The sequence below is a fragment of the Python bivittatus genome, unplaced genomic scaffold (assembly GCF_059951505.1).
Source record: "Python bivittatus isolate LINGU-HERP-01145 unplaced genomic scaffold, Pbiv_v1 ctg000940_np1212, whole genome shotgun sequence".
NCBI lineage: Eukaryota > Metazoa > Chordata > Lepidosauria > Squamata > Pythonidae > Python > Python bivittatus.
In genome coordinates, this window is record NW_028277123.1 from 687853 (window position 1) to 714161 (window position 26309).

Genomic DNA, 26309 nt, shown 5'->3' on the forward strand with positions numbered 1-26309 from the left:
AGGAAGCGGAGGATTGAGCAGGAATAAAGAATCTGGGCTAGTTTTTTGGCTTGGGGTGTTAAATTTTATTATTGATTCTGAAAATAATATGTGTATTTGTTTGAAGGTTTATAGAGTGCCCTTCAATTTAAAATAAATGTTTGGGCCAGTTGGCATCAAGGTTATGCAGGGTGAGTGACAGAGATCTGCTCGGGAAGATTTCATCCCAAGAACCGGGATGTCCTGCCTGGGGTGGCCCATTCAGTAGTAAGTTTCCTGCTCTACCCAGCCGCCCGGATTGTGGCGTAGAATAAACTTCCGGACTTCATCATAGATGAAGATGAGTATAGAAAACGGTACGGCACACAGCCACCATGTCCATCGGAGCGGGTACATGCGCAGAGCCACCTCCATTCCTGGACAGTAGGAGAGAAGCATAGCCAAGGTGGTTTCTTCAATCAGGCCGAAGACCATAACGGTGTTCCTCATGCCCTGCTGGAAGAACGACAGTTTCCTGGTCTTGCAGATGATGAGGTCAGTCCACTGCACAATCACGATGCTGATGAAGAAGGCGGTGTGGCAAGTGAATTCTATCACTTTGCGCTGATGGTAGGTCCACTGCTGGCCGTAGCTGTCCTCCAGGTCGTTCACAGAGTGGTCGTCCCAGTGCAGGCGGATCCCTGGCAAGGTTAAAGGCAGGAACCCATTTTCGGCCATGATCACGAAGTAGGTGAAGAATCCAGCGAGAGCCTGTATCATGCCGATCTGTCCGTACGCCATGCTGATGAGGCGTTGGTTCACCAGCTTGTCCGTCTTGGAATTCCGTGGCTTCCTCTTCATAATGTCGCTCTCTGCTTTCTCGTAGGCCAGGGAAATGGCAGGCACCATGTCGGTCCCCAGGTCAATGCACAAGATGGTGATGGTGCCCAGGGGCAGCGGGATGTTAAAGATGATAAATAAGAGGAAAGGGGAGATCTCCGGGATGTTGCTGGTCAAAGTGTAGGCGATAGACTTCTTCAGGTTGTCAAAGATCAGACGGCCTTCTTCCACGCCCGTCACAATGGAGGCAAAGTTGTCGTCAAGGAGGATCATGTCAGCGGCTTGCTTGGACACATCGGAGCCTGTGATGCCCATGGCAATGCCAATGTCGGCCTTCTTGAGAGCTGGGGAGTCATTCACCCCATCTCCAGTCACAGCTACAATGGCCCCCTGCCTCTGACATCCTTCCACAATGATCAGCTTCTGCTGTGGGGAGGTGCGAGCAAAGACTATCTCAGAGTGTCTCAAGAGGATCTCGTCCAGTTGCTCAGAGGTCATGTCCTTGAGGTCGGAGCCATGGATGACGCAGGCCCGGGCTTCCTGGGGATTGACCTGGCTGACCGGGATCCCCCGCCGCGCCGCAATGTCTTCTACAGTCTCGCTCTCCTCAGAGATGATCCCTACCCCCTTGGCGATGGCTTTGGCAGTGATCGGGTGGTCTCCAGTGACCATGATCACTTTAATCCCAGCACTGCGGCACTTTCCAACGGCATCTGGCACGGCAGCGCGAGGTGGGTCGATCATGGAGATAAGCCCCACGAAGCAGAGCTTGGTGGTGGGGAAATTAGGCTTGTCCACATCAAACTTGAAGCCACGGGGAAACTGTCGCTCAGGGAGGTAGCAATGGCAGAATCCCAGGACCCGCTCGCCCAACCCCCCGAGGTAGTCGTAGGTGTTTTGAAAAGCCTCCTGTATCTTCTTGTCCAAGCTCACCTCCTTCCCTTGCAACAGGATGGTGGAGCATTGTTCCATGATCCTCTCCGGAGCCCCCTTCATCACCAGGAGGTGACCTTTGGACCTGTCTTCAGCTTCGTGGATGGAGAGCTGGTACTTGTTGGTGGAATTGAAGGGGATCTCGGCCACTTTGGGATTCTTCTGGCGCATCTGCCTGACCGACCCACAGGACAGCTCAATGCATTTTAGGAGTGCAGACTCAGAGGCATCGCCGGTCGTCTCCTTCTTAGCAGTGGGGACGTGCTCCTGTTCTGCTTTAAAATCTGCTCTGTTGCACAAGCCTGCAATATGGGCCAGTGCTATCCATGTGGGGGAACGTGTGTTAAATATGGCCCCTGCATAGGTCTCAGTGGTGTTGGCTTGATGGATCTCCTTGTCAAACCACATGTGGGCAACGGTCATGCGGTTCTGAGTGAGAGTTCCTGTCTTGTCCGAGCAGATAGTGGAGGTGGACCCCAGGGTCTCCACCGCCTCGAGGTTTTTCACCAGGCAGTTCTTGCGAGCCATCCGTTTGGCCGTGAGAGTCAAGCAGACGGTGACCGTGGCTAGGAGCCCTTCTGGCACGTTAGCCACAATGATGCCAATCAGGAAGATAACAGCTTCCAGCCAGTTATAGCCAAGGCCCAAGGCCAGGATGAAGAATGTCACCCCTAGGAAGACGGCGACTCCAGTGATGATGTGGATAAAATGTCCTATTTCTCGGGCAATAGGGGTGAGGCCCTCAGATAAGCCGGAAGCCAATGAGGCAATCCGGCCCATCACAGTGTAGTCCCCCGTCAAGATGACAATGCCCCGAGCTGTACCTTCAACACAGTTGGTAGAGAAGAAACAGATGTTTTGGGTCTCCAGGGGGTTCTCATTGGTAAAATCTGCGGATCGGGATTGTGGCTCTGACTCACCAGTCAGGGAGGAATTGTCCACTTTGCAGCCAGTGGCAGAGATGACCCTTAAGTCCGCAGGAATCCGGTCTCCTCCTTTCACCTCCACCAGATCTCCCAAGACCACGTACTCAGCGTTGATTTGCAGCTTTTCACCGTCCCGGATCACAAGGGCTTGTTGAGGGACCATATTCTTGAAGGATTCCATAATTCTGGAACTTTTTGCTTCCTGATAATAGGAGAAACATCCGGTCACGATAACAACGGCTGCTAACACAATGCCCAGATAGAGGTTGTCTTTCTCTGCTTTTCCACCCATGAGGGTCTGGACCCAGTAAGCCAGAAAGCAAAGTATGGACCCAATCCACAACAGGATGGAAAATCCACCAAAGAGTTGCTTGCAAAACTTGACCCACTCTGGCGTGGTTCGGGGAGGGGTCAAGGCATTTGGTCCATTCTTTTCTAAGATACGGGCAGCCTGTTCCTTGGTCAGACCTTTGGAGAGGTCCACCTTATATTTATGGCGGAGTTCCTCAAGAGACAGCTTGTGATCATCAAGGGTCACCTCTTTTTTCAGTTCCTCCAGTTCTTCTTTTGGCTTTGTCTTATTTTTCTTGAAGCGGCGCAGAGTGCGGTGCGGGGAGTCTTCAGTCTCCTTCTTGCTCATGGTGGAGGTTGGATCTCCCAACTCTTAGCTTCCCCTACTTGGGGGCGTCTAGTGCAGCTCCTGGGGAGAGGAAGGGATGGGCAGTATTGGAGAAGAACCAGTGGGAGAAGGAGAGGAGCTATACTCTCAGAACGGATTGCTCCACCAGAGAGAAGCGGGTGGGGATGAGAAGCAGATGACCCAAATGGTTGGGAGCAGAGGTTCTCCAAAGAAAAAGCAAGAGGCAGCGTCTTTAGCAACCATCCAAAGGTCCCAAGGACTGAGCTCCATCAGTAGAACAAAGGACACGCTGGCCAACCAAACAATGCCTGTCTCTTAGCAACCAAGATGTAACTGCCTCTTTTGGTGATATCATACCTCCCAGTAACTGACACTATTGGTTCTATGAAGTTCCTAGCAACCAAGAACATTGTGGGGGGGGGGCATCTTTCCTCCTTATTCTAGGAAGGGCAGGGCGGTGGAGGAGGAGGAGGCAAAAGAGATGATGAAGATGATGATGATTCCCAGGGGTTGTTGTTCCTGTGGCAGATATAAAAGCCTACAAATATACAAATAGCTTAGAATGTCTTAAGAGTGAAATAACTTTGAAGGATTCAACCAAAGCCCTGTTTCATTCAGGATACATTTCCCACACTGGAAGTTCAGAAGTGGTTAATCGCCAGAAGTTAGCCTCAATTTGTTAAGAACAAGTCTTGCCAGATAAATTTTATCTTTTTTTTTTCCCAGTGGGTGACTTCCTTAATAGACTGTGGGTACGCTGTAGACATAATATATCTCGACTTCAGCAAAGCATTTGACATAGTACCCCATGACATTGCTGCAGACTGGTCAAGGGTGGGTCGGATGTCATGACAATTAAATAGATACATAGTTGGCTCAAAAATTGTATATTCACAGAATCCTCAACAGTGAAATCACTGAGAAATATCAAGTGGGGTGCCACAAGGATCAGTCCTGGGTCATGTAGTCTTTAGTATTTTCATTAATGATTTGAATGAAGAGGTAGACAAGATGCTTACCGGATTTGAAGGCGATACAAAATAGGGTGCAGTAGCTAATATTCCTCAGATGCTGTTAAACTACCTGGAGAGGAAACGGTTAATCTAAAGAACAAGTCATTCTGAGTCTTGATGAGTAAGTTTATTAGCCCAAGAATTCCAGCAAGTACGTTATTTTCAAAATGAGAAATTCATATCTATGCAAATCAGAGCAGTTGGATTGTGGTTTTCGTTCTTGAACTTTTTTGAATAAGGAGGAGGAGACCTTTCTCTTTTGAGAAGGTGGGGATTGCAGTGAAGGTGGTTTTGGAAGTGGCTAACTTCTTACTGATGTGAGATCCAACCCATGAAATACTGAAAAAGGCCAAAATAAACTTTGTCTTGATAGATTGGAGAAAGGCGGTAGAAGTACCAGAATGAAATGTGAGAAAGGCAAATTCAACATTCTTCATTTAGGAGACAGAAATCAGATTCACAGTATAGATAGGTTGGTGGGTGGAGGTCCCTGGCTTGTGAAAAAGATCTTGGAATAGCTGTTGATTGTAACCTGAATATGAGCCAGTGGTGTGATGTGGCTGTAAAGGGGAGAAAAAAGCAAATGCAATTTTGGGCTACAGTAACAAAGCATAATTTCCAGATCATGGGAAGTAGTCATTTCATTCTCTTCTACTTTGGTCAGACTTCAAAACGACTGTCTCCTTTTCTGGGCATTACCCTTAAAGAAAGATTCAGGAAAGCTGAAACAGGTTTGGAGAAGGGAGCAGATATGAGTAGGGATTAGAAATTAAGTCCTGTGAAAACGATTGGGATGTTTAGCCCTGAGAAAAGATTACTCATTTGTGGGAACGTGCTTCAGTGCCCAGAATAACTGCATATCTCAATGATAAATCTGATGCAGAATTCAATTCTAATTGGAAACTATTCCTAGATTACGGTTTAATACATGGATTTGGACTGCATCCAAAATTTGGGTTTTTCTACGAATAGAGTCTGTAACCGAGCTTTGTGGAAAATTAGATTTCTTGTCCTGACCTAATTTATTATCGTTTGTGGCCCTTATACTACCTTATATAGCTTAAACATTAATGAGGATTCTGTTTCTCCTTCCCAAAATGATATGACATGTTTTACAATTTCATGTTATATTGAAAATTGTAACTTGGACGACAATTTAGATCCTTGGTTTGCTTCTTTGCATTCCATGGTCTCCTACTGTTTTATTCCTTTTACGCATCCTTTATTTCTTGTATATATCCTTTCTTTAAAATGCTTAATTTTTTTAAAAGCCCAGTGAGAAAGCATCATTGAGCAGGGAAGTGACAACTCTCTTCAAATCTCAAAAGGCTCTTCTATCACAGGCCATGCTTTTCTTCATCTTCAGCAATGTTTCTCAACCTTGGCAACTTTAAGATGGGTGGATTTCGATTCACAATTGGTCCATCCATCTGGGAGTTGGTCCACACATCTTAAAGCGTGCTGGCTGGGGGATTCCGGGGGTTGAAGTCCACCCATCTTAAAGTTGCTAAGGTTGAGAAGCACGGTGCTAGAGTGCAGGCTGTGGAATAATGGATTTGGGATAACGAAAGGCAATGATTGTTATTCAGTGACAAGCGGAATGCACATTTTGATGTTTGAAAACGTAAAGACATTTCCAAAATGTTGCAAACGTCGTGATGTTTCAGCATTCTCACATGATGTTTTTGCACCAGAACACATGGAATACATGTGCATCTTACATGGAATATATTTGTTAGAAGATTTGACAGTCTTAGGAGATTCCAAAAGATTCAAAAGAAAACAAAGTGGTAGTAACCGAAAAAGATACCGGCTTTTGAACTCATCAGATGCTTCCGTCAGTTCCTCATTTGGCTAGTCTTAAATTCATTCCATTTCATTTCTGCTTCAGCACTCAAACAAACATACAAAAAACCCCATCATTGTTTTGCAGTTTTTCTTAATAAATGCATCACTGTATGCATTTGATAAGCCGTTTTGCTGATCTGTAGGATTTACAGGAAGGGCCAAGAGTTTTCCTTACTGTGATGCCATTCTGCATGATGTTTACCTTTGGCACTCCCCAACTTATATAAGCATTCTGCATCAGTCCAGAAAACTTTGCAAAACCTAGTTTTTTTTTCATAACTCAGGTATTCATATATGCACATACTGCTTTACATTGCATGGGTAATGTAAAATGTTTATGTACCTTCAAAATTTTCGATGTTGCCAAGAAAAATATTTGAACTTATCTATGAATTTTCTAGGAGTTAACAAGTCCCCCCCTCATTGTTAATGGATATAGAACAGCATGCTGGCTGAGGAATTCTGGGAATCGAAGTCCACACATCTTAAAATTGATAACATTGAGAAACACTGGTACAGAATACAGGTAGTCCTCGCTTAACAACCACAATAGTGACCAGAAACTTCATTGTTGAGCAGGGCGGTTGTTAAGCAAGTCACACCTGATTTTTATGACTTTTTTTGCAGCGGTCATTAAGTTAATTACTGTGGCCATTAAGTGAATCACACGGTTGTTAAGCAAATCACGTAATTCCCCATTGATTTTGCGTGCCGGAAGCCAGCTGGGAAAGTCACAAATGGCAATCACGTGACCCTGGGATGCTGCAACCATCGTAAGTGCGAGCTGGTTGCCAAGCGCCCAGATCGTGATCACATGATTGCAGGGGTGCTGCGACAGTTGTAAGTGTAAGGACCTGTTGTAAGTCCCTTTGTTCAGCACTGCTGTAACTTTGAATGGTCACTAAACAAATGGTTGTTAAGTGAGGACCACCTGTAAAAATTAGATTTGAATGCTTCAGTTTTATACATATATTTTTCTTCTTTCCTGGAGTAACTAGGGTTGAGATTATCTGGGAGAGATGGGAAAGAGTTGAAGAGGGTCTGCTTTGCACCCAGAAAGTTTTAAGTTCTCAGCATCTGCAGGAATGTTTGGGAAAAGGGCCGGTCAGTTGTGATAACTTTAACTGGAAAAATGGCCAGGGAATAACGAGACGGTGGCCTGTGTTTCTGATGAGATCTGCTCTTTATTCAGAGCAGTAAAAAAAATAAATCAGGAGTCTGGTTGCCCCTTTTCCGACTCACATTTTATTAAAAGGCAGATGCTTTTGTGAGCTGCAGTTGAAAAACCATTAGGAACCCTTGTTTCAAAGGACAATAAGGTGAAAAAAATATAACAAACTACAAGAAAATATAATTTAAATCCTGCGTCGGCTGAGCCACTTCATTGCATCTGATGAAGTGAGCTGTAACTCCCCAAAGCTCCTGCCTTTTAATAAAAATGACTAGTTGGGAAAAGTGCTCCCAGACCCCTGGTTTTTGGCTACTGTAAACTAACCCAGTTCTCCCCCTACAATGTCTCTTCAGAACGGTGAGGACTAGAGTCTTTACTATGGGGGGAAAGGCCCATGGTGGAGGGTGGGGCGCTGCTCGCATGGGAAAAGCTCCCAGTTCATTTTCTGACCTCGCCAATGAAGTCTGGAGAAACACCTTGCCTGAAGTCCTCGTGAACGGTTGCTAATTAGGGCAGAGAATCGACTTGCTGGTGGGACCTCTCATAGAATCTTTTTTTCCCTTCCTCTTGACTGCCTGCTTCCACCCCAGAGCAAGCCAGCCTCCTTCAGAAACCAATGCATTTTGCACCTCCTTTTTTAGAAAGCAGGCGACACAAAAGAAGATTGTTCAGAGGCAGCTCTGAGCCCCCCCCCCCCCAAATTCCCATCGTCTGAGCTGCACACCCTTCTCTGCTCAATTGAGATTCAGGCTTCACAACGCTGCTGGTGTAGCAATGCAGCCCTTCCTTCCTCGGCTGTTTAGGATTCAACAGATGTCGGGCGGTTGAATGGGCATGTCGGCCAGGTCAAGAGGCAAGTCCGACACTGTGTCTTGCAGATCCAGGCGGGCATTATGTGGTCTCCATGGATTTTCCTGGGCCGTGCGAAAGAATGCACCGAAGCCCTGTGCTTTGCTGAAGACGACACGCAGAGGGCTCGAAAAAGATCTGGCTTTGTGGAAGCGACGTCCTTTGTGGCAGGGATGTGGTTCGGGGTGCCTGATTTTCTTTCCCCCTTCGATTGGAGGAAGCAGTGTGAGAGATCATGATGGGAGGAACAGCAAGGAGTTGACAAGCCTGTTTTGAATCTTAATACAAACGTGAAGGACAAGTTCATGTTGCTAATGTGCCTCGCCCTTCTAGCAAGGAGCCTCACTCTGCAGGACTGGGTCTCCCAACTATGTTATCTGCACAACAACCCTGTGAGGAGGGACAGGCCGAGAAATAATGACACGCTTGGCTGTTTGAGCTTGACTGAGGACTAGAGTCTTGCAGCTGGCAGTCCCACACTTTCACCCAGCCTTCTCCAACTTGATGTCCTCCAACAGGGCTGGGCTGCAATGCCTGTTATCCGGCCATTTTGGCAGGACATCCTGGAAGTTGCCATTCCAGCACATGTGGAGGGCCCCTGGCTGCAGAAGACACCTTTAATGGCACGCTCACGCTTCAACCTTATCACTCTGCCCTGCTTTCTGTCCTTCTCTAAGGTTTTCATGGTTCAGGAGAGGCTCACAGGAATCCGACGAGAGCCGGTTGGCTGCATCTTAGCGCATAGCCCTCCCTCCCTCCCTCCCATAGTCATCTGGCTGAGATCCAGAGCTTCTGTCAGAGCTGCAGGTCCCCAGTGTGCTTCTGAGGGCTTCACCTCGCTCTTCAGTTGCTTCCCAAATAGACTCCAAGAGGATGCCCTTTTGGGCCCTGTGGCTGCAGAGTGACGGGGAAAGTCTTGCGTCGATGGGCCCGTTGGCTTTTCCTGTGAGCTGGCCGTGGTGCTGAATTTTGCATTTCCTTACAGAACGTGCAGCGTGCTTGTGCGTATGTACGGGGGCGGGGGGGCATTTCCTCGGGCGCATCATCCGTAAATTGCTGAGATGTGGTGCAAAGGAGACACTTTTGATCCTGAGCTGTCAACAGGGTCAAAACCTGGATTCTGTAAGTCTGTAATCCTGGAGAAGTGCTCCTGGAGAATCTCCTACCCTTTCTTTTTGCAGTACGGGGAAATTATCTCTGCCTTAGAGATTAGTGAAGAAGGACATTGCTGTGCTTCTTATGCATATGTTCTGCCCTTCCTCTGGGAACGTGAAGCGATGCTCACAGTAGTCTTGCCTCACTGTATTCCCATAACAGCTCTGTAATGCAGAGGCGGGGTTTTGGCCATACAATCACCACCACCGTCTTGACCTTTCTGACCCCCCGACACACCTAAATGTCTCTTGGTTATGCTGGCTGGGGAATTCTGGGCGTTGAAGTCCGCGCATCTTAGAGTTGCTAAGGTTGAGGAACACTGCTCTAAGAAAATAAGTTGGAAGATGAAGATGGCGAGATAAAAATCCAACATAGAGAACAGCAGAAGGCTTTGACAGAACAGCATAAATGCCCAACAGTGAGGAGGAACAAAAGGTGGTGGTGGTAATCATGCTAGCTTGCGCCTGGGAGAAGGGAAATGTTGTCACAGCAGGTGGGAGTTCTGGCTAGACGGATAGATGCTGAGAAGGGCTGAGCAGGGTTGGGTCTGGTTGAGAATTGGATGGGGGATCATTCCAGGGCTGTAGGCTGGACTGGGGCACCGGGAGAATGTCTCAGAAAAAGGCAGTGGGAAACCACGTCTGTACTGAAAGATCCTGGTGCTGCGGCCAACTTGAAGGAGGCTTTACCTGTTATGTTAGAACAGGTGGCAGCACCTGCGGGTTGGACTGGCCTCCAAAATGTTACGGTAGGATTGGTCTTATTTGGATGGGAGACCACCAGGAAATGTCAGGGAAGTCCCAAAGCAACCCAAAATCCTCAGAAGGAAGAACTGGCAAACCACTTCTGTAATACTGCCAACGGAACAATGTGGATGTGTCCGTGAAGTCCGCAGCTCGACACAAAGGAGACTACAGTAGTTTTATTTTACTGATGTTGAACAAACCCTCATCAAGCCAGCAAAAGGGCCTCTCTAGGGAGGGCATCCAGAGATGGGATGTCAGCGGTGAAGAAAGCGCTGCCTCTTACAGCCTCCCGCCTTGCCTCATTGGGCCAACATTAAAACGCTAATGGAGTCCTCCTGCCAGATTGAAAGATTGGCTTCTGATTTATTTGTTTGTTTGTTTATTTATTTATTAAATTTGTAATCACCCATCTCTCCCAACGGGTGATTTAGCCCAGGGGTTAGAAAAGCTCAACATCTGAAAGGCCCCAGGATGTTCTGCAGCTAGCTTCCATGCCAGATCGGCTGAAACGGGTCTGGGTAGCTTCTGGCTGAGCCTGTGGCACGAAGCCAAGCTTCACAGGATTTGAATATGCTTTCTTGCCTGTTATGTGAACACAATAACTGTGGTTGGTTAACCTGGGCGATGCCAGCCCTTCGAGGTAGGCCAGGTTAGGAAACAGATACCACAAGAAATACTAGAATACAATTTTATTGATAGGGGCTCCAAGAACAGAATCTTGAAAGCCTGACCGTGTTTCTCCTTCCCTTCCTCTTATACCAAAGATAATCAAGAAAGAATTGTAGGCACATGCAGAGGCGCAATGGTGAACCTCTTTCTGCAGAAATATTATCTTGGATGCAGCTCCGGGTGTGCTGTAAAAGCTTCCTGGAAGTGCCTGGAATTGCCAATGGGATTTTGTTGCCGACGAGCAGGTTGGAGGTAGTATGGGGTAGCGGTGAAGGTAATGGACTAAGAGGCCGTCCTTGGCCATGGAAACTCTCAGGTTGCCTTGAGGCTCATCGCTCTCTCTCTCTCTCTGAGCCTAGCTCCCTTGCAGGGTGGTTGTGGAGATGAAACGAAGGGACGGAAGCTCCTTTGCTCCTGGAAGAAACACGGAATAGAAATCTAACGAATAAAGAATTGCATGCCATGGAGTGAGCTGTTTGCAAAGATGCATCTTAGAAATAGCCCTGGGATCCCAGATGACCACAGAAGCCATCAGTCCCCTGCACAGCTGCGCTGGTGCTGGTGCACACCACTGCTTTGCAAGAAGTCTCAGGAAGGAAGGAAAGAGAAGCCCACAGAAAGAGATGCCGCGTTCGCTGGGGAGGAAATGCCAAAAGAATGAAGCTGTGAAGAGGAGGAGAACAGCACAGTTGTGCAAAGCCTTCCTGGCGATGGTGGGTTGTCATTCCCCCCCCCCTTCTTGCTAAGCTGTGATGTGTGAAATGGATATGTGTGAATTGCCCATCGTTTGGATGGCTTTTGATAGAAGGATCGCGTAACCATCTTGCGTCCCACCTGCTCTGCTATCCCTTGAATTCTGACTCAGGCTTTCAGGCACAATCAAGACACATTTATTTTGCATTTTAGCATGCCCAGAGCTGACTGCTTCCTCCATAAACCCATGTTTTGGCATCCACACTTTACATCAGTGTTTCTCAACCTTGCCCACTTGAAGATGGGTGGACTTCAGCTCCCAGAATCCCCCAGCCAGCCACAGTTCAACCCTGAGCTACGGATTTTCTCTTCTATTTCTTCATTCTTTCTTCTTTGTGTTGTTGCCTTGGCCAAGGGAGTAAACCCCACCCTCCCTCGCCCTGATGATGTTCCCTAGTTGGGTAGCGAAACGTCTGCAAGCAAACAGCCGAGCTCAGAGAGCACCAAGGACTCCGCAGAATGAAGAAAGATGGCCACTTCCCATCAAACCAGGGGAAGGTCTCCAAAACAGCTTGGTCTCCTCTGAAAGATCAGCAAAGAGGGAGCCCATCTGATCTCCCCAGGAGGCTGTTCTAAAATGTTGGTGCTGCAGTGGAAAAGCAGCATATCCTCCCTTTGCCCCCACCCACCCAAACCTCCCCCGGTGGGACTTGCAGCAGTTCTCCTGGTAGATCTAATCAGTTGGGGCATAACTGGCTGGACAAGGCAGTCCTGCAAGTATCCGGGTGCCAGGCCAAGGCTTGAAGGTTAAGGGAACCTATTTAAAACTCTTTTTCTGTTATTTAACAGAAGTTCCCTTGTGTCCTTGTTCAGACGTCCACAAAGCAACTGCTGTTCTGTATCTTCTCCGCTTTCCACCGAGCCATGTTATACCAGAGATATAAAGAGAAAAATGAAAGGATTTCCAAACCAGGAATGGATTTGGGGATGGCGGCAAAACCAATAGATCCTTTAAGGATACTCCTGAATTAGCAAATGTGCTTTGGTTGTTAAACAAGAAAGAAAACCAAAAGAAGGACCCCACGGCTGCCATTTTGACTCTTGGCCTCCCCTTCAGACGCCCCTGATAGGGTTGATGCCCAAACTGGCTGAGCCTCCCAGCTGGGCAGGGATGGGAGGGATTTTCGGGGAGGAGGTTCTAATCTTTGAGAATTTGGATGGAGTTTCTTGGCGTCAAGGTTTTTTTTACAGTTTGAGTTGTCATAGTCATGTGTTTCCTGCCTTGGCACCAGTCACGTTGGGTGGGGGGGCTTTGGCATGGCAGGAAGATGATTGGGGGCCAACCTCTCTTCTGAGAGCATCGCTCCAGGCTCTGGCAGAGGGAGAGAATCTCTGGGATTGAAAGCTCTCCTGCCTTGCAGATTTTAAGGTTGGGACCTTCTCCAAATTCCAGGCATGCTGTAGCTTGACATTTTGGCTCAGCCATGCATGGGAGGAGGAGGAAAACGGGAATGGGGATTTTCAGTAGAAGAGAATACAGGGAGTCCCCAGTCTAAGAACGAGTTCCATCCCCAAGGTCTGCCCTTAAGTCGAATTTGTACGTAAGCTAGAACAGCATTATTGTATAATACTGTATCAGTAGTATTGTGCCATGAACTCAGACCATTAATTTGAATCATTGTGTATTTAACTTGAGTTTTGCTACAGTAGGCTCTGTTCTTAACTATGGATTGTCTTAACCCGGGCATTCTTAACTCGGGGACTCCCCATATCTGTACTCAGGGTTGAACTGTGGAGTTGTAGTCGCTGAGATTGGCTGTTGGCTGGCAGATGTTTCATTACCCGACTAGGGAGCATCATCGCTGCAAGTTGGGCAATGAAACATCTGCCAGCCAGCAACCAATCTTGGTGCCCAGAACTCCACAACGGGGATTTTAACTCCCCTTCCGGAGAGTCTCACCTCTCCATTCCCTTATGCTGCTGTCTGAGTCAAGGCGTTGTTTAAATATAGCAGCAGTGCGTTGAATTAAAAGTTCAGCACATTTATAATTTCGAAGGACTGAGCTGTTGGCCTCTCGCAAGAGAAGCAGACTGGCAGCCTCTCGAAGGCGCCTGCCTTGATTTATCGCGGACGCTCTCTCGAGCGAACGATGCATGACGTGGGACCCGACGTCGACGGCTGCACATTCATTTGGCTGTGAGCACCGTCGAGGGCTGGGAAATGCTGGGATTAGCGTGGTCAGTGGGGATATTACGTGCAACGTGCAAGCTGTCGTGCTCAGGCCTAAGGCCGCTTCGGCGTCCCTTCCCAAAGCAGCATGGATAGCGACCTGGGGGTCTCATAATTGGCCGACCCGTTAAGCCCTGCTGTCAGATAAAATCCCATCATTTCAACTGAGACCCCACGATGCCGAAACAAACTTGGGGACCCAGATCCAGGCTGAGGTTTTCCTCCTTGTTCAAGGACCCCCTGAGGAGCCATCGTGGAGCACCTTAGAAAGTGAAGAGGGTCTCTTGCTGGAAAGTGGGCAACGTGGGGGGGGGGTTGAGAAAGGGCAGCGAGTGTGGCAGTAAAGCCTAGTGGGTAGAGCAGGCTCAGATCTGTCACTGGGGCTGGCATTTGTGGTGGTGGGGGGAAGAGGGTTATGTTGGCTTTAGAATAAGCTTGTGTTGTTGTGTTTCAGCAGCACGGTCAACTTGTTTTAAGTTTTCGAGCATGTGTTTCCTGCCGAGTAAAAGGGCAGGCCATTCATTCATTCATTCATTCATTCATTCATTCATTCATTCATTCATTCAATGTAAATAGTCACCCATCTCATATATGTAACTCTGGGCAACTGCATTGTACAGTCACGTCTGCCATCTTGACTGTTTATATCAGTGTTTCTCAACTTTGGCGACTTGAAGATGGGTGGACTTCAACTCCCAGAATTCCCCAGCCAGCTTGGCTGGCTGGGGAATTCTGAGAGTTGAAGTCCACCCATCTTCAAGTCGCCAAAGTTGAGAAACACTGGTTTATATTCTCCTGGGGATGTCCCTGTGGTCCTGGGACTGAAAACTGCCTATTGGTGTCACCCTGGTTCCCGATGTCAGGTCATTCTCCTGAAGAATTCAGTCCTTTGCTTGTCCCGTGGTTGGCCAGTCCCCAGTTCAAGAGGGCAATTTCTGTGTCCAGAAACCTTTTTTTCCCAAGGCAGCTTGGCAGGGCTGAAAATGGACGGTGTGCATATGGTTGCAAGCAAGCCTGTGTTTTTGATGCTAGTAACAAAAGGCAGGTCTAAATTTAATTGCCCGTGCTGTGTTTTTCTTTTTTATAAATCCCCTGGGGTATCTTTCGTACATCCATATCAAGACCAGGGTTTCCCAGTCTCGGCAACTTTAAGATGGGTAGCCTTCAACTCCCAGAAGATGGGTGGCTTTCAACTCCCAGAAGATGAGTGGCCTTCAACTCCCAGAATTCCCCAGCCAGCATGCTGACTGGGGAATTCTGGGAGTTGAAGGCCACCCATCTTAAAGTTGTCAAGGTTGAGAAACCCCGATGTACACATTCTGCATCTTAACGGGAGGCTCTTTGCTGAAATAAATCTTCCTTGGACATTTGGCTCTCAGGGAGTTCAATCTGAGCTCCCCTGTTTTCCTTAGAGCCCCAGGATAAAGCTGAGCTCCCACGTTCCCCCTCCACCAGCGCCCTGCCTTTTCCCCTGCTTCGTGAAGGAGAAGGCAATTCTCACTGTATTATGTTTCCTTGGCAGAGGTACTTAGGAAAGAATGAAAGAGTAATAAATTATTTCTAAATCATGGAGATTACGGGGTTTGGGATTCTACTGCCATCTAGAAAACTCAAGTGTGAATTACAGGAGGAAGGAGACTGAGGCAAGGATCCCTTAAAATCTGCACCCTCCCTCCCTCCCTTCTCCTTTTTTCGCTTTCTCATCTTCCTTCCTTCCTTCCTTCCTTCCTTCCTTCCTTCCTTCCTTCCTTCCTTCCTTCCTTCCTGCCTGCCTGCCTGCCTGCCTGCCTGCCTGCCTGCCTGCCTGCCTGCCTGCCTCCCTGCCTCCCTCTTTCCTTTCCTTTCCTTTCCTTTCCTTTCCTTTCCTTTCCTTTCCTTTCCTTTCCTTTCCTTTCCTTTCCTTTCCTTTCCTTTCCTTTCCTCCCTTCGTCTCCCTCTCCCTCCCTCCCTCTCCCTCCCCTCCTCCCCTCCCTCCCTCTCCCTCCCTCCCTCTCCCTCCCCTCCTCCCTTCCTTCTCCTTTTTTCCCTTTCTCATCTCCCTCCCTCCCTCCCTCCCTCCCTCTTTTCTTTCCTTCCTCTTTTCCTTCCTTCTTTCTTCCTTCCCTCCCTCCCTCCGTCTGAACTGCCCTGTTCTCTCTGCCATTTTGTACAGAGTTCACTTGGATCCCACTTGCCTCTATGCAAGATCCTTGCAAAAGTTCAGAAGGGTAAACAGAGGAGTTATGATGAATGAAGGGCAATATAGACGATTTTGGGTTTGCTGTCTTGTTACCAAAATGACAAAAAGTTCTCAATTGATTTGGGCTGAAGTGTAGCTGGGCAGGGCAGAGGCTGGCCAAGAAAGTGTGATGCTAGCACAACAACAACACAAATATATTCCTGTTCTGTGCATTAGACCTGTAGTGGAGTCCAAAAACGTTGGAAGCCACAAGAGAAAAAGCAGGATTCTCCCCCCCCCCCAGCATGTTTGAATAAAGTAAAATTCATTTGTAGCATCACAGTTATACATAGTTATACACATTAATTGATGTTCCCCAAATCAATGAATATAGGAATTTAAAACTATAATATGCATAACTTGGTTTTGGCTTAAAATCAGGAGTTTGGCAGCACCTCGCTTTGGGCTTTTAATATTGTCGTCTTCGGTACATTTAATTTAGCAGTGTGGCTGATTCATAAATTGAAATGCATGGTGGATCTGTAATTTTTTTCCTAGCAAATACAGTATAAGATGGAAAAGAATTCAGTTATAAATAACATACGTTGTGAAAATGTGCTCCTGTGGCTATGTTCAGAATCCTGAATTTACCCCTTTTGTGCTGTTCTTTTCCTGGATCTCAGGAACAGATTCATGAGATCACAAGTTCCCTCCAGTTCAAAAGTATTATTATCGCTATTGTTGTGATTGTTCTGCTCTAAATGATTATTACTATTAATGTTATGGTTATTGTCCTAGCCCGAGCGCACTCAGAGTCACAAAGCGATCAAGGATTAGTCATTGCTAAGAGTGACCTGGACCCCTGAGGTTCTCTTCGTCAGCCCTCCAAATGCAATGACTGAAAAGAGTTTCTTGCCGTTTGGAAGTGGGAAATCTTTCGAAAATTGTAGTGTAAGCCCTAAAATAGGTCTGTGACTGTTTAAAAAATTAGCAGAGCCCTCTCCAGCCCCACCCTCCAATTCTTGGGCCCACGTACAGACATAATGCAGAACCACTTCCCTTGCAGTCCTCTCTCCCCAAATTTTTCAGTGTGACCCCAATTTGGGATGTAACGATTTTGGTCCCAAGGACATTTGCAGCCCTGGATCTCTGGTCTTGGGAAGGGGAAGAAGGGAGATTCATGTCTTAACTCCTGGGGACGGGTGATCTAGTGAGGTGGCTCCAATATTTTTAATGTCCCTTTGTCTGTTTCACTTGTTTTTTTTTAAATACTTTTTAATACTTTTTAATGTAGTTGTTGATTGCTTTTTAACCTTGCATGCCGCCTAGAGTCGCTTGGATAAAGGAAGATGGGCAGCTAATAAATTGAGTAAATAAATAAATAAAAATATGCAGTTTAAAAAGCTCCAGGTAAGCACTGGCTTTGCACTGGCCCAAGCAGGCCAAGAGAAATATAGGTAGTCCTCACTTAACAACCATTCGTTTAGCGACCGTTTGAAGTTACAACGGTGCTGAACAAAGGGACTTACAACCGGTCCTCACACTTACACCTGTTGCAGCACGCTTGCAGTCACCTGATTGTGACCCGGGTGCTTGGCAACCAGCTCACACTTACGACCGTTGCAGCGTCCTGGGGTCACGTGATCGTCATTTGCAACCGTCCCAGCCGGCTTCCGGCAAGCAAAATCAATGAGGAACCGCGTGACTCGCTTAATGACCACTGCAAAAAAAGTTGTAAAATCGGGCATGACTTGCCCCACTTAACGAATTTTCTGGTCCTATAGTGGTCGTTAAGCGAGGACTACCTGTAGTTCAGCCTCTTCCATAGCACGTTGCTCACCTCCATCCTTCTCTGGTTCCGCAGAACACCAGTCTTCTGCTGGAACTGTTTCCACTGTCTGATTCCCACTGGGAAAGGAGACTTAATGGCCAGGACATAAATCTTCCCCAAAGAAGGTTGTATGTCGTGGGCTCCGCAAGTTCCTCTACAGCTTGTACAGCTCCTCAGGAGCCAGTCAAGTACCGCCAAGGGAAGTGACACTTTTGCTTCCCCTGAAGTCTGGAAGATTAGAAAGCAGAAATAAAAGGTGACCTTCTCTTAAATTGATGCTTATGGTCTTGGCTATAAACCATCTTGCAGCTGACAGTGACTTTCCTGGTGAAGGACTCCAGGAAGGGATTTATAACGGCTGGGACGTGGGGGGTGGGGGGAGAATGAAGCGTTGGAAGGACTGGGGCTGCCGAAACAAACGGACGAGTGGAGGAGGGATGGGGGTCACCGCCGTCCCAGCAAAGGCAAACGCCATCATTTACTCGGCTGTCTCGCAGCCAGACCTTTTCAGAAAAGCATTTAAACAGAAGGTGGGAGATGTCTAGCCAAATGCATGGAGGATATATATAGAAGGTGGGAGCTATGGCCTGCAACCTCGTCCGCGCGCTCTATTTCTCAACGCCTCCTTAGCTATCGTCTTTCACTCAACCGTTTCTGCCCAGTTCTGCCACTCAAAACATGTCCTGTTTCCTGACATTACTCAGCCCTGGAACAGCGCCCTAAGAGAGATCCAAAGGGATGTGGGGAGCTCATCCTGGGGCAAGGGGAATGTGACCCCAGGGAGAGAGGGCCTGGTGGAAAACAGGGAGGGAGTAAATTGCAAACGATTTGCTAACGACAGAGGGTGTCACCTCTTTGCCTCCTGGAATGCTTCCTCAAACCCAGCCTTTTCCGCAAAGCCTTTGAGGCAGAAATCAAATCCTTGTGGCCGAGAATAACTTTGCTTCTGTTTCCTACTTCTACTTCACTAGTTTCCATTCTTAGATGACTTTTTCCCCAACTGGCATGTTCCTTGGGAGTTACACTTCAAATCCCATGACTCCTTAGCAGAACAGGTAGCCCCCAGTTTAAGAACAAGTTCTGTTCCCAAGATCTGTCCTTAAGCCAGAACAGTATTATGTACATCGAATCTGTACATAAGCCAGAACAGTATTATTGTGTAATACTGTATCAGTGGTATTGTGTAATAGATGCAAACCATTGGGTATTTGACTCAAAACACTGTGTATTTAACTCAAATTTTGCTACAGTAGGCTCTGTTCTTAACTGTGGATCGTCCGTAACCTGGGCATTCTTAACCCAGGGATAGCTTATAGCCATGCTATAACACCAGTTTTGGGAACTGGTGTTTGACCTACTTGATGGAGTCCTAGTGGCAGAAGGGTGTCAACACCCCTTCTGGTCCAGGGGCTGCCCCCTTTTCCTTGAAGGGCTGTTCCAAGATGTTCCTCGGATTTCATTTCATTCCTCACTTCTGCATTCTAGTAGAATAGCAACGTGCAATCCCTAGAAAGAACATTGTCACTTACGACTTCCCTGGAAATTGGTTCTCTAACAGTCCGCCAGAAACACAGGGCAACATTTTGCCAGTAATAGAATTTTGATTCCCCCCCAAAAAAATGTGGGGGAACATTTTTATCACATGGAAGGCAAAGGAGCCATTGAAGCGAGCAACACAGGATTCTCCAGCTGGTTTTTTTTTCAGTGCCGTTACCCAGCTAACAGCTGTATTGATGGAAGCCTATTAAATTTTTGTTAGCAGCGTGTCTAAAACATCTCTTTTCACCCTTAATAATTGACTACCCTAAGCTAAGAGTGATTCAGTGGAGTTTGATAAGACCTCCGAATTGCTGGAGGTCATATTAAAACGGCGTCAGAGGTTGGGAATGAATAGGATAGAAACCAGACACACACACTCAGCTACATGTTTGCTGTTTATTGTTATCTAAGTGTATTTACAAGACTTTATGTGAGTGTTTCTTAACCCTGGCCACTTGAAGATGGGTGGACTTCAACTCCCAGAATTCCCCAGCCAGCCATGCTGGCTGGGGAATTCTGGGAGTTGAAGTCCACTCATCTTCAAGTGGCCAGGGTTGAGAAACACTGCTTTATGTGTATGAGTGTTTATGCAAAGGTACATCTATCTACTGTGACCGAGCGTCAATATGTATTCACATACCTACTTAGCTTAATATTTAGAACTTAACTAAATGACTTACACCTCAGCTATTTTGCTTATAACACAAAATGCTTCGCTGCCAGTTCCTGCCTCCTCCCGCACATACTTATCTTCCGCACAGACTTAGGAATGCCAATCACTTGTCTTCACTGTTGTGCCCCCAAAGGACTTGGACTAGGGCTGCGTTTTCCTTTCCGCTGGCTCGTTTTGCAGTTTCCTTCTGGCTCTTCTCCCTGGCCTGGCTTCTCCGTCGTAACTTCGAACAGTCACTGAACAAGTGGTCGTTAAGCGAGGACTACCCGTATTTGCTTATTTCAAGTCTGGACAGATCTAATTCCGCCATTCTCACGGTTTCCTTTTTATAAAGGGCAGGGGTGTCCAGAGGGGAGCGTCAAGAAAGTCAGGTTGGCCAGTAGCAAGTTACTGATCAAAGTGTGTTGCCATGGCCATGCGAAGGGGGCGGGGCTTGGATTGCTTGGTTGTGGCCTTCATCTTGCCTTTTTTGACCCCTGTCCTGCAGACACCCCTATATACTGAAGACACAAAATAATGTCAGTTATAAACTGGAGGGATATTTCTGGGATAGGGATATGTGAGGTTCATGACCCCTTCCTGACCATCCAGATGCCTGCAAGAGGGTGGCTGGAGTTGGAAGGGATGCAGTAAAACTGTTTGCCTTTTCTTTGTGTTTTGGGGGGTTGTTAAGAATGGAAACGTGTTTGGGACCATTGCAATACCCCACCACCCAAATTCAGCCCTGTGGCTTCCAGATTTCAGCAGTACAGTCTCTTGAGGGGCACAAATTGCGTACTGGGCATGTGTGCACACCCTGGATTACCACTGTAATAGAAAGCCATGTTTTGCAGCTTAGTGGTGTCCTGTCAGCCCTTTGAGGTAGACCAGATTAGGAAACCAAAGTCAAGCACGCTAATACTACTTGATTATAAGGTTACAGTAACAGAATCCTGCAAGTCTGAATGCGCTTCCCCTTCCTTCCCTTTGTGAGAACTAGGGAGGGTCAAGTCTGAAATGCTTTCTCAGGTTACGTTCCTGCCTTGGATTCAAATTTTGTTTATCTGATTGTGTCTTGGTTGTGGCTCTTCCTCCTGTTCCTCAAGGTTATTCTCACAGCCCATTATACATCTTGTGTAAATCCAGCCCACACAGAAAACATGGCATTATAAGGCATGTGATCTCTGTCCGTGTCTCTACAAAACTCTTATCTTAATTCAGGTAGTCCTCGTTTAGTGACCACAACTGGGACCAGCAACTTGGTCACTAAGCAGAAAATCAGGTGACCATATCTGTGCTTACAATTTTACTTCGGCTTTCCCTTTTCCCCACTCCCCCACCCTTGGGAATGCTTATTATGGCGCTGGGATAATTAGCAAGAAGGGAATTAATGTTTGTATTTACATTCATTGGAGAGGACAGGATTACAAGAGAGTAAGCAGGCACACAAATGGGGAATACGCATCAAAAGGAATGCACTAGTGCTGGCTGTTTGCCTCGGGTGCTTGTAGTTCCCAGTCCCCAGCCACTTAGGAGACAGACAAAAGCTGAAGGTGTGAAAGTGATTAAAGTCTTGTCAGTTACAGGCAGCATCTGCAAGTGGGCTAATTATGGTCACAGCCGAGCTTGTTAACTTGCCTAGCATTTTTTAGGGATTTACTACACTGCGGAGAAAAGCAGCTCAGGAAAAGACCACTTGTTTAGGCAATCTCTCCGCTCTGCGAGGGGTGGAAAAAAAAGGGTCAGGCACAGGACAGCACATATTGGCTGTAATGGTGAACACATGAATGAGGGAGAGACATTGCAAAGGTTGTAAATGCGGGCATCAGTTGCACAGTTACTTTTTCATCACTGTTGTAACTTTGAACGGTCACTGTCCAAGGCAGTCTCTAAGCAAGGTCTACCTGTAGTATTAGTCTGAATCCACTTGGGGGCATATCGGCCTGCAATGGGGAATCCCAAGGTTTGCCAAAGTTCTGTAAAAAAATTTATAAGGAGAAGCCCTCATTCCAAAACCAGTATAACTCATGGTTGTGGTGGGTGAAATGGAGAACCTGGAGCAGGAACAGAATGGGGTCTTCTAAAAACCATGACCCTCCCTGTCACGATGATTTCTTGCCGGAAGTGTCTGCCCAGGTGCCCTCTTGCACAGGATCGGATGGCCCACTCCTTTTAGCAGAATACGGATGTCCCCCTGGAACTTCCCCGAAGGAACGCTTTGAAATGTTAACTCTTTCTCCTCTTCTTCTTCTTCTTTGCCTAGTGTTCATCATGGGGTTCGGCCTGCTGGTGTATCCATTCGGACTCGGCTCTTCCGCCGTCAGGAGACACTGCGAGGATTCAAGCATTTACTATGCAGGGAGTTGCCAACTGGGGTGGGGCTACATGTTGGCAATAGTTGGGGTCATGCTGTCCGTTTTTTTGCCCTTTTTTGCAAAATACGCACCGAAAGAGCATCCTTACCCCACCCCGATACCCACGATTTTGTAGTGTTTCACCCATATTTTAACAATCAGATGTTCTTGTTGGAAATCAGTGGACAGCAAAGTATCCGAGCGCTTCCTTTTAGCTTTGAGCAAAGAAGAAAAGAAGACGACGGCTAGAATCACTCCAAGTAGACCCAAAGTGCGTTGATGATCAGCTCTCTGATTCTGCAATAAGATTGTCAAGCTCTGGATCCGTTGCCTCGAACATTTATCATGGCTGAATGCTTCCGAAAGAAAGAAATCCGGTTTTATCCTCAATATCTACCTCCCTGTTTCTTTTGCATCTCAAATAATCTTTTTTTTAAGGCTTCAACTCTGATTTTTATATCTTAATGTTCAATATCTGAACTTCTTCTTTTTGAACCAGCTTGTTTTAAACCCAAGAGTCCCATTCTGTGGGTTGAGTTGCCCAAATTAATACAGCACATTGCTGGCTCTGCTTATTTGCAGTGCTCAGTCTAAGAAACCACCTTCTGGAATAGTGTGACGGCCTCATCCAGACAACAGGGTCAGACAAAGGCTGGGTCCTCCCACAGTACAAAACTGCAGATGACCAGCTCAGTTTTGCCTTGTCTGTTGTGTGAATCCAGTTCATGGGCTACCTATAGATGTAAGAGTCAATTCTGCTGCAAATAAAAGATCACCCCCCACCCACTTTTTTCTTGGCTAAATCAGTGCATGCCAGGACTGAAAAGGGCATTCTTTTTCAATAGTCCAAAGTAATTTTTTAAATTTTAATTTTAGATCTTTTACAGATTGTCTATTGAAAAACACATGGCTAGTATTCAGGAGTTTCAGGAGAAGTTGGCAAGATTCGCAGTAGGGTTTAAACCAGTGTTTTTTCAAACTTGGCAACTTTAAGATGGGTGGATTTCCAACTCCCAGAATTCCCCAGCCAGCATGCTGGCTGGGGAATTCTGGGAGTTGAAATCCACCCATCTTAAAGTTGCCAAATTTGAAAAACACTACTTGAAAGCATTCTTCCTCAGTCTGGGCTACTGAATGTGGGTCTGTGTCTTACTCTGTTTTTAGGGTATTTATATACCTCTTCTTTCAAAAATCTCAAAGGGGTTTAGAGTAGTTATAAAAACAATCCATACAAAGGCAAGCATTAGGCACAATTAAAGACTGGGGAAGGTTAAAATGAAAAGGGGGTGTTTAAGTGATGTGTCAACACAGTTGTGTCGAAAGCTGGTGAATCACAGAAAAAGAGGTCATTTCACAAGTCAGGGGCTACCCCAGCAAAGGCCCTGCCAGCCACAACCCAGAGCCGAGCTTTAAAGTTGCGCTTTTAGAGAACTCTGGTCTTGAATTGTTACGAGTTTTAAATGCAAATGGCAGTATTTTGAATTGGATGTAGAATCAGATGGACCACCGGTGCAGATCTGGTTGCACCCACGTAGCAGCCTGAGTTACATTGTTGGAGTTGGGCAACCTTATACCTCTAGTAAATAAATACATAAATAAAGATGCAGTGCTAATTGTGGCTGCCAGGCTAATACTGAGAGTTGCCCCACATGGAGTGCCTTGCAGTAATCTATGGCATTTCCCTGTGGCAAGCATTCTGAAGGTGCCATCCCAACGCCTTTGGCAGGACCCGTGGAGTAAGGCTGATTTAAAGCCCCGCTTTAGGTCATTTTCAGGATAAATCAGAGAGACAGACAGAGAAAGAAATTGTGGTCCTAATATGTTGGAACAGTTTAGACTGCGGTCAAAGGCCACATTTTTTCATGTCAGATGACACTGCATGGCTGTTCCTGAGATGGCTAGGGGGGAAAGAGGATGGGGCTTTCGTAAGGTTTCAGGGGACAATAGCCAAATGTCCCTCTTCTTTATGACTTTTAAAAGACCGCTAGCCTTCTCTAGCTTTAAAAGACTAGCTTCTCTAGTCTTTCTTTGAGCATCGTGAGAAAGCTGCTTCCTTTACATTCTGTTCATGGACTACTGCCCTCTCCATTTTGCCTCGGCATCTGGGAGAGTGTCAGAAATTGCAGCTGTTGGCAACATCTGGGTGGGCATTTTCTTAAAAAGAAGTGTGGACTGTAGAGGCCATTGGTCTGATCCATGCAGGCTGTCCTTATAGTTTTTATTATAACAATTTTGGGGCAGGTTTCTCTTTCCCCACCCTGAGGCCACCTGGGTGAATTGGAACCACCACTGCCAGAGTTCCCTAAACAGCATGATAGTAGGACGGCTAGCTGGGAATTCTGGGAATCGTGGTCCCAACACATCTAGAGGGAATTGGACTGGAGAATGCTGTATTGGAATAATGGACTTCTGTGTTTGCAGCACCGTAGAGCGGCCAGAACAACTGTAACACTGGATCGTCTTTCAGCGAAAAAGCTTTGCTATATTGCCATCTTAATCCAACACATTTGGAGAAGGCAACAGGTTGAGGAAGGCCAGAGTATGTATGATTTTATTTTACTTTAAAGAAGAAAATTCATTTAGCTGATGAATACAGGCATCGGAGCCTCTAAAAACAAAACAGTGCAATCTTCTTTGGCTTTCTTTAAGCAGTCGTTATTCACTTTTATTTATTTATAATAAAGAAAATTTGGACTTGCTCTTGGCCTTCTGCATACTGGAGTTAAGACTGTTCCGTCTCTGTCTTAGGACATACATGTTTCAGGACTAAAGAAGTTAAAAATCCATGTGGAAATGCCAGAAGCTGTCTGGAGATCACAAGGATGTCAATCTGAAAGGGAGAATATAGGGCAGTGTTTCTTAACCTTGGTGACCCTGAGAAATGTGGACTTCAACTCCCAGAATTCCCAGTCAGCAGACTGGCTGGGGAATTCTGGGAGTTGAGGTCCACATATCTATCCAAGGCTGAGAAACACTGGACTAGGGCAAACTGTCTTTGTAGAGAATTGTACAAGCACAGTCAGTATCCAGTACAAGCACTGTCCAGCCTTTTGCAATTCAGGTAAGAATAGGATCACATTTTGTAGGGGTACCCAAGGTTTGGTGTTTATCATTCCAAAATGCACTGACCTTGGTTACTGAATTAACCCCCTTTGTACATAGGCACAAGACACCCATCTTTAAACTAATCAAATAGGTTGGCTTCACAAAGTGTGCTAAATTACCCATACGTACACAACCTGTAGGGAGAAGGAAGATGACCTTGATGGAGTTATATAGGAACTATTACCTAGGCAAAAGGGGCTGAAGCATTGTTTGAGTCCAGAACATCCAGATCACATTTTGAAGCATTAGGGATCCAAGAGAACAAGAAATTCTGGCTTCAAAACCAGCGTCTTGAAGACTGTAGAGCAGTGTTTCTCAACCTTGGCAGCTTGAAGACGTGTGGACTTCAGCTCCCAGAATTCCCCAGCCAGCTATGCTATGCTGGCTGGGGAATTCTGGGAGTTGAAGTCCACACGTCTTCAGGTAGCTGAGGTTGAGAAACACTGGTGTAGAGTCAGGAAGATGACCTTGATGGAAATATGCAGGAACAATGATCCAGGCAACAGGGGCTGGAACATTTAAGTCCAGAACATCCAGATAACATCTGGAAGGGGCTCAGGCAGACCCCTCCCTGATTCACAGGAGTATAAGAAGGGGGAGGAAGTCCAGCACAATCCGACTTGCCAGAGTCTCTTACTATCGCCCATCTCAATCAAAGGAGCCTTCCAGTGGGGTTGATCCAGGAAAGCTTCATTGAGGTTGTGTTGGCCCCACGAGGTAAAGCTTAGCATGATCGGCAAATGGGAGTTTCTGCATTAAGGGTGTTGTGCCAAATCTAGGTCTGACCTTGGGAAGAAAAGTCTTTTAGAACTGCAAGAATACCATTTCCTGCCTGGGCAACTACTGTAAAAACATACCCTTTGCCTTAAATGAACAGGGTCCCTATCTGGATTCCCTTCTCTATTTATAACGCTTCTGGTGTGTATCATTTGTCAGTAACTAAGCCAAATATCCCTGGTTTATGAATTCACAGAAGATGGTGGTTGATCTGCGTCAGTT

The 26309-nt window shown here is 46.6% G+C and overlaps 2 protein-coding genes across 5 annotated transcripts in view; one reads left to right on the forward strand and one right to left on the reverse strand.

Moving 5' to 3' along the window:
* Window positions 1-26309, forward strand: part of LOC148213643 (LHFPL tetraspan subfamily member 7 protein-like) — a 98336-nt gene that overhangs the window by 59020 nt on the left and 13007 nt on the right. The window contains exons 3-4 of one of the 3 annotated variants that reach the window (XR_015794206.1): window positions 22115-22947; window positions 24627-24767. The exons of 1 other annotated variant lie outside the window; for it this stretch is intronic. Coding sequence is in view for 1 of the 2 variants with exons in the window: in XM_088131291.1 (XP_087987417.1) it covers window positions 22115-22341 (227 nt within the window). In the remaining variant the exon portion in view is untranslated. Of the gene's footprint in view, window positions 1-22114; window positions 24768-26309 lie in introns of those variants that run through there. One more of the 3 variants, XM_088131291.1, reaches the window with a different exon arrangement.
* Window positions 241-7889, reverse strand: LOC103063371 (sodium/potassium-transporting ATPase subunit alpha-2-like). 2 transcript variants are annotated; one of them, XM_025173596.1, is made up of 2 exons: window positions 7868-7889; window positions 241-3218 (listed from the first exon to the last, which is right to left on the reverse strand). In XM_025173596.1, exons 1-2 carry the CDS (start codon window positions 7872-7874, stop codon window positions 241-243), a joined length of 2985 nt encoding a protein of 994 aa, XP_025029364.1. In that variant the 5' UTR covers window positions 7875-7889. The 2 variants fall into 2 exon arrangements, with proteins under 2 accessions (XP_025029364.1, XP_025029363.1); XM_025173595.2 differs by lacking the exon at window positions 7868-7889 and having other exon boundaries at window positions 241-3252.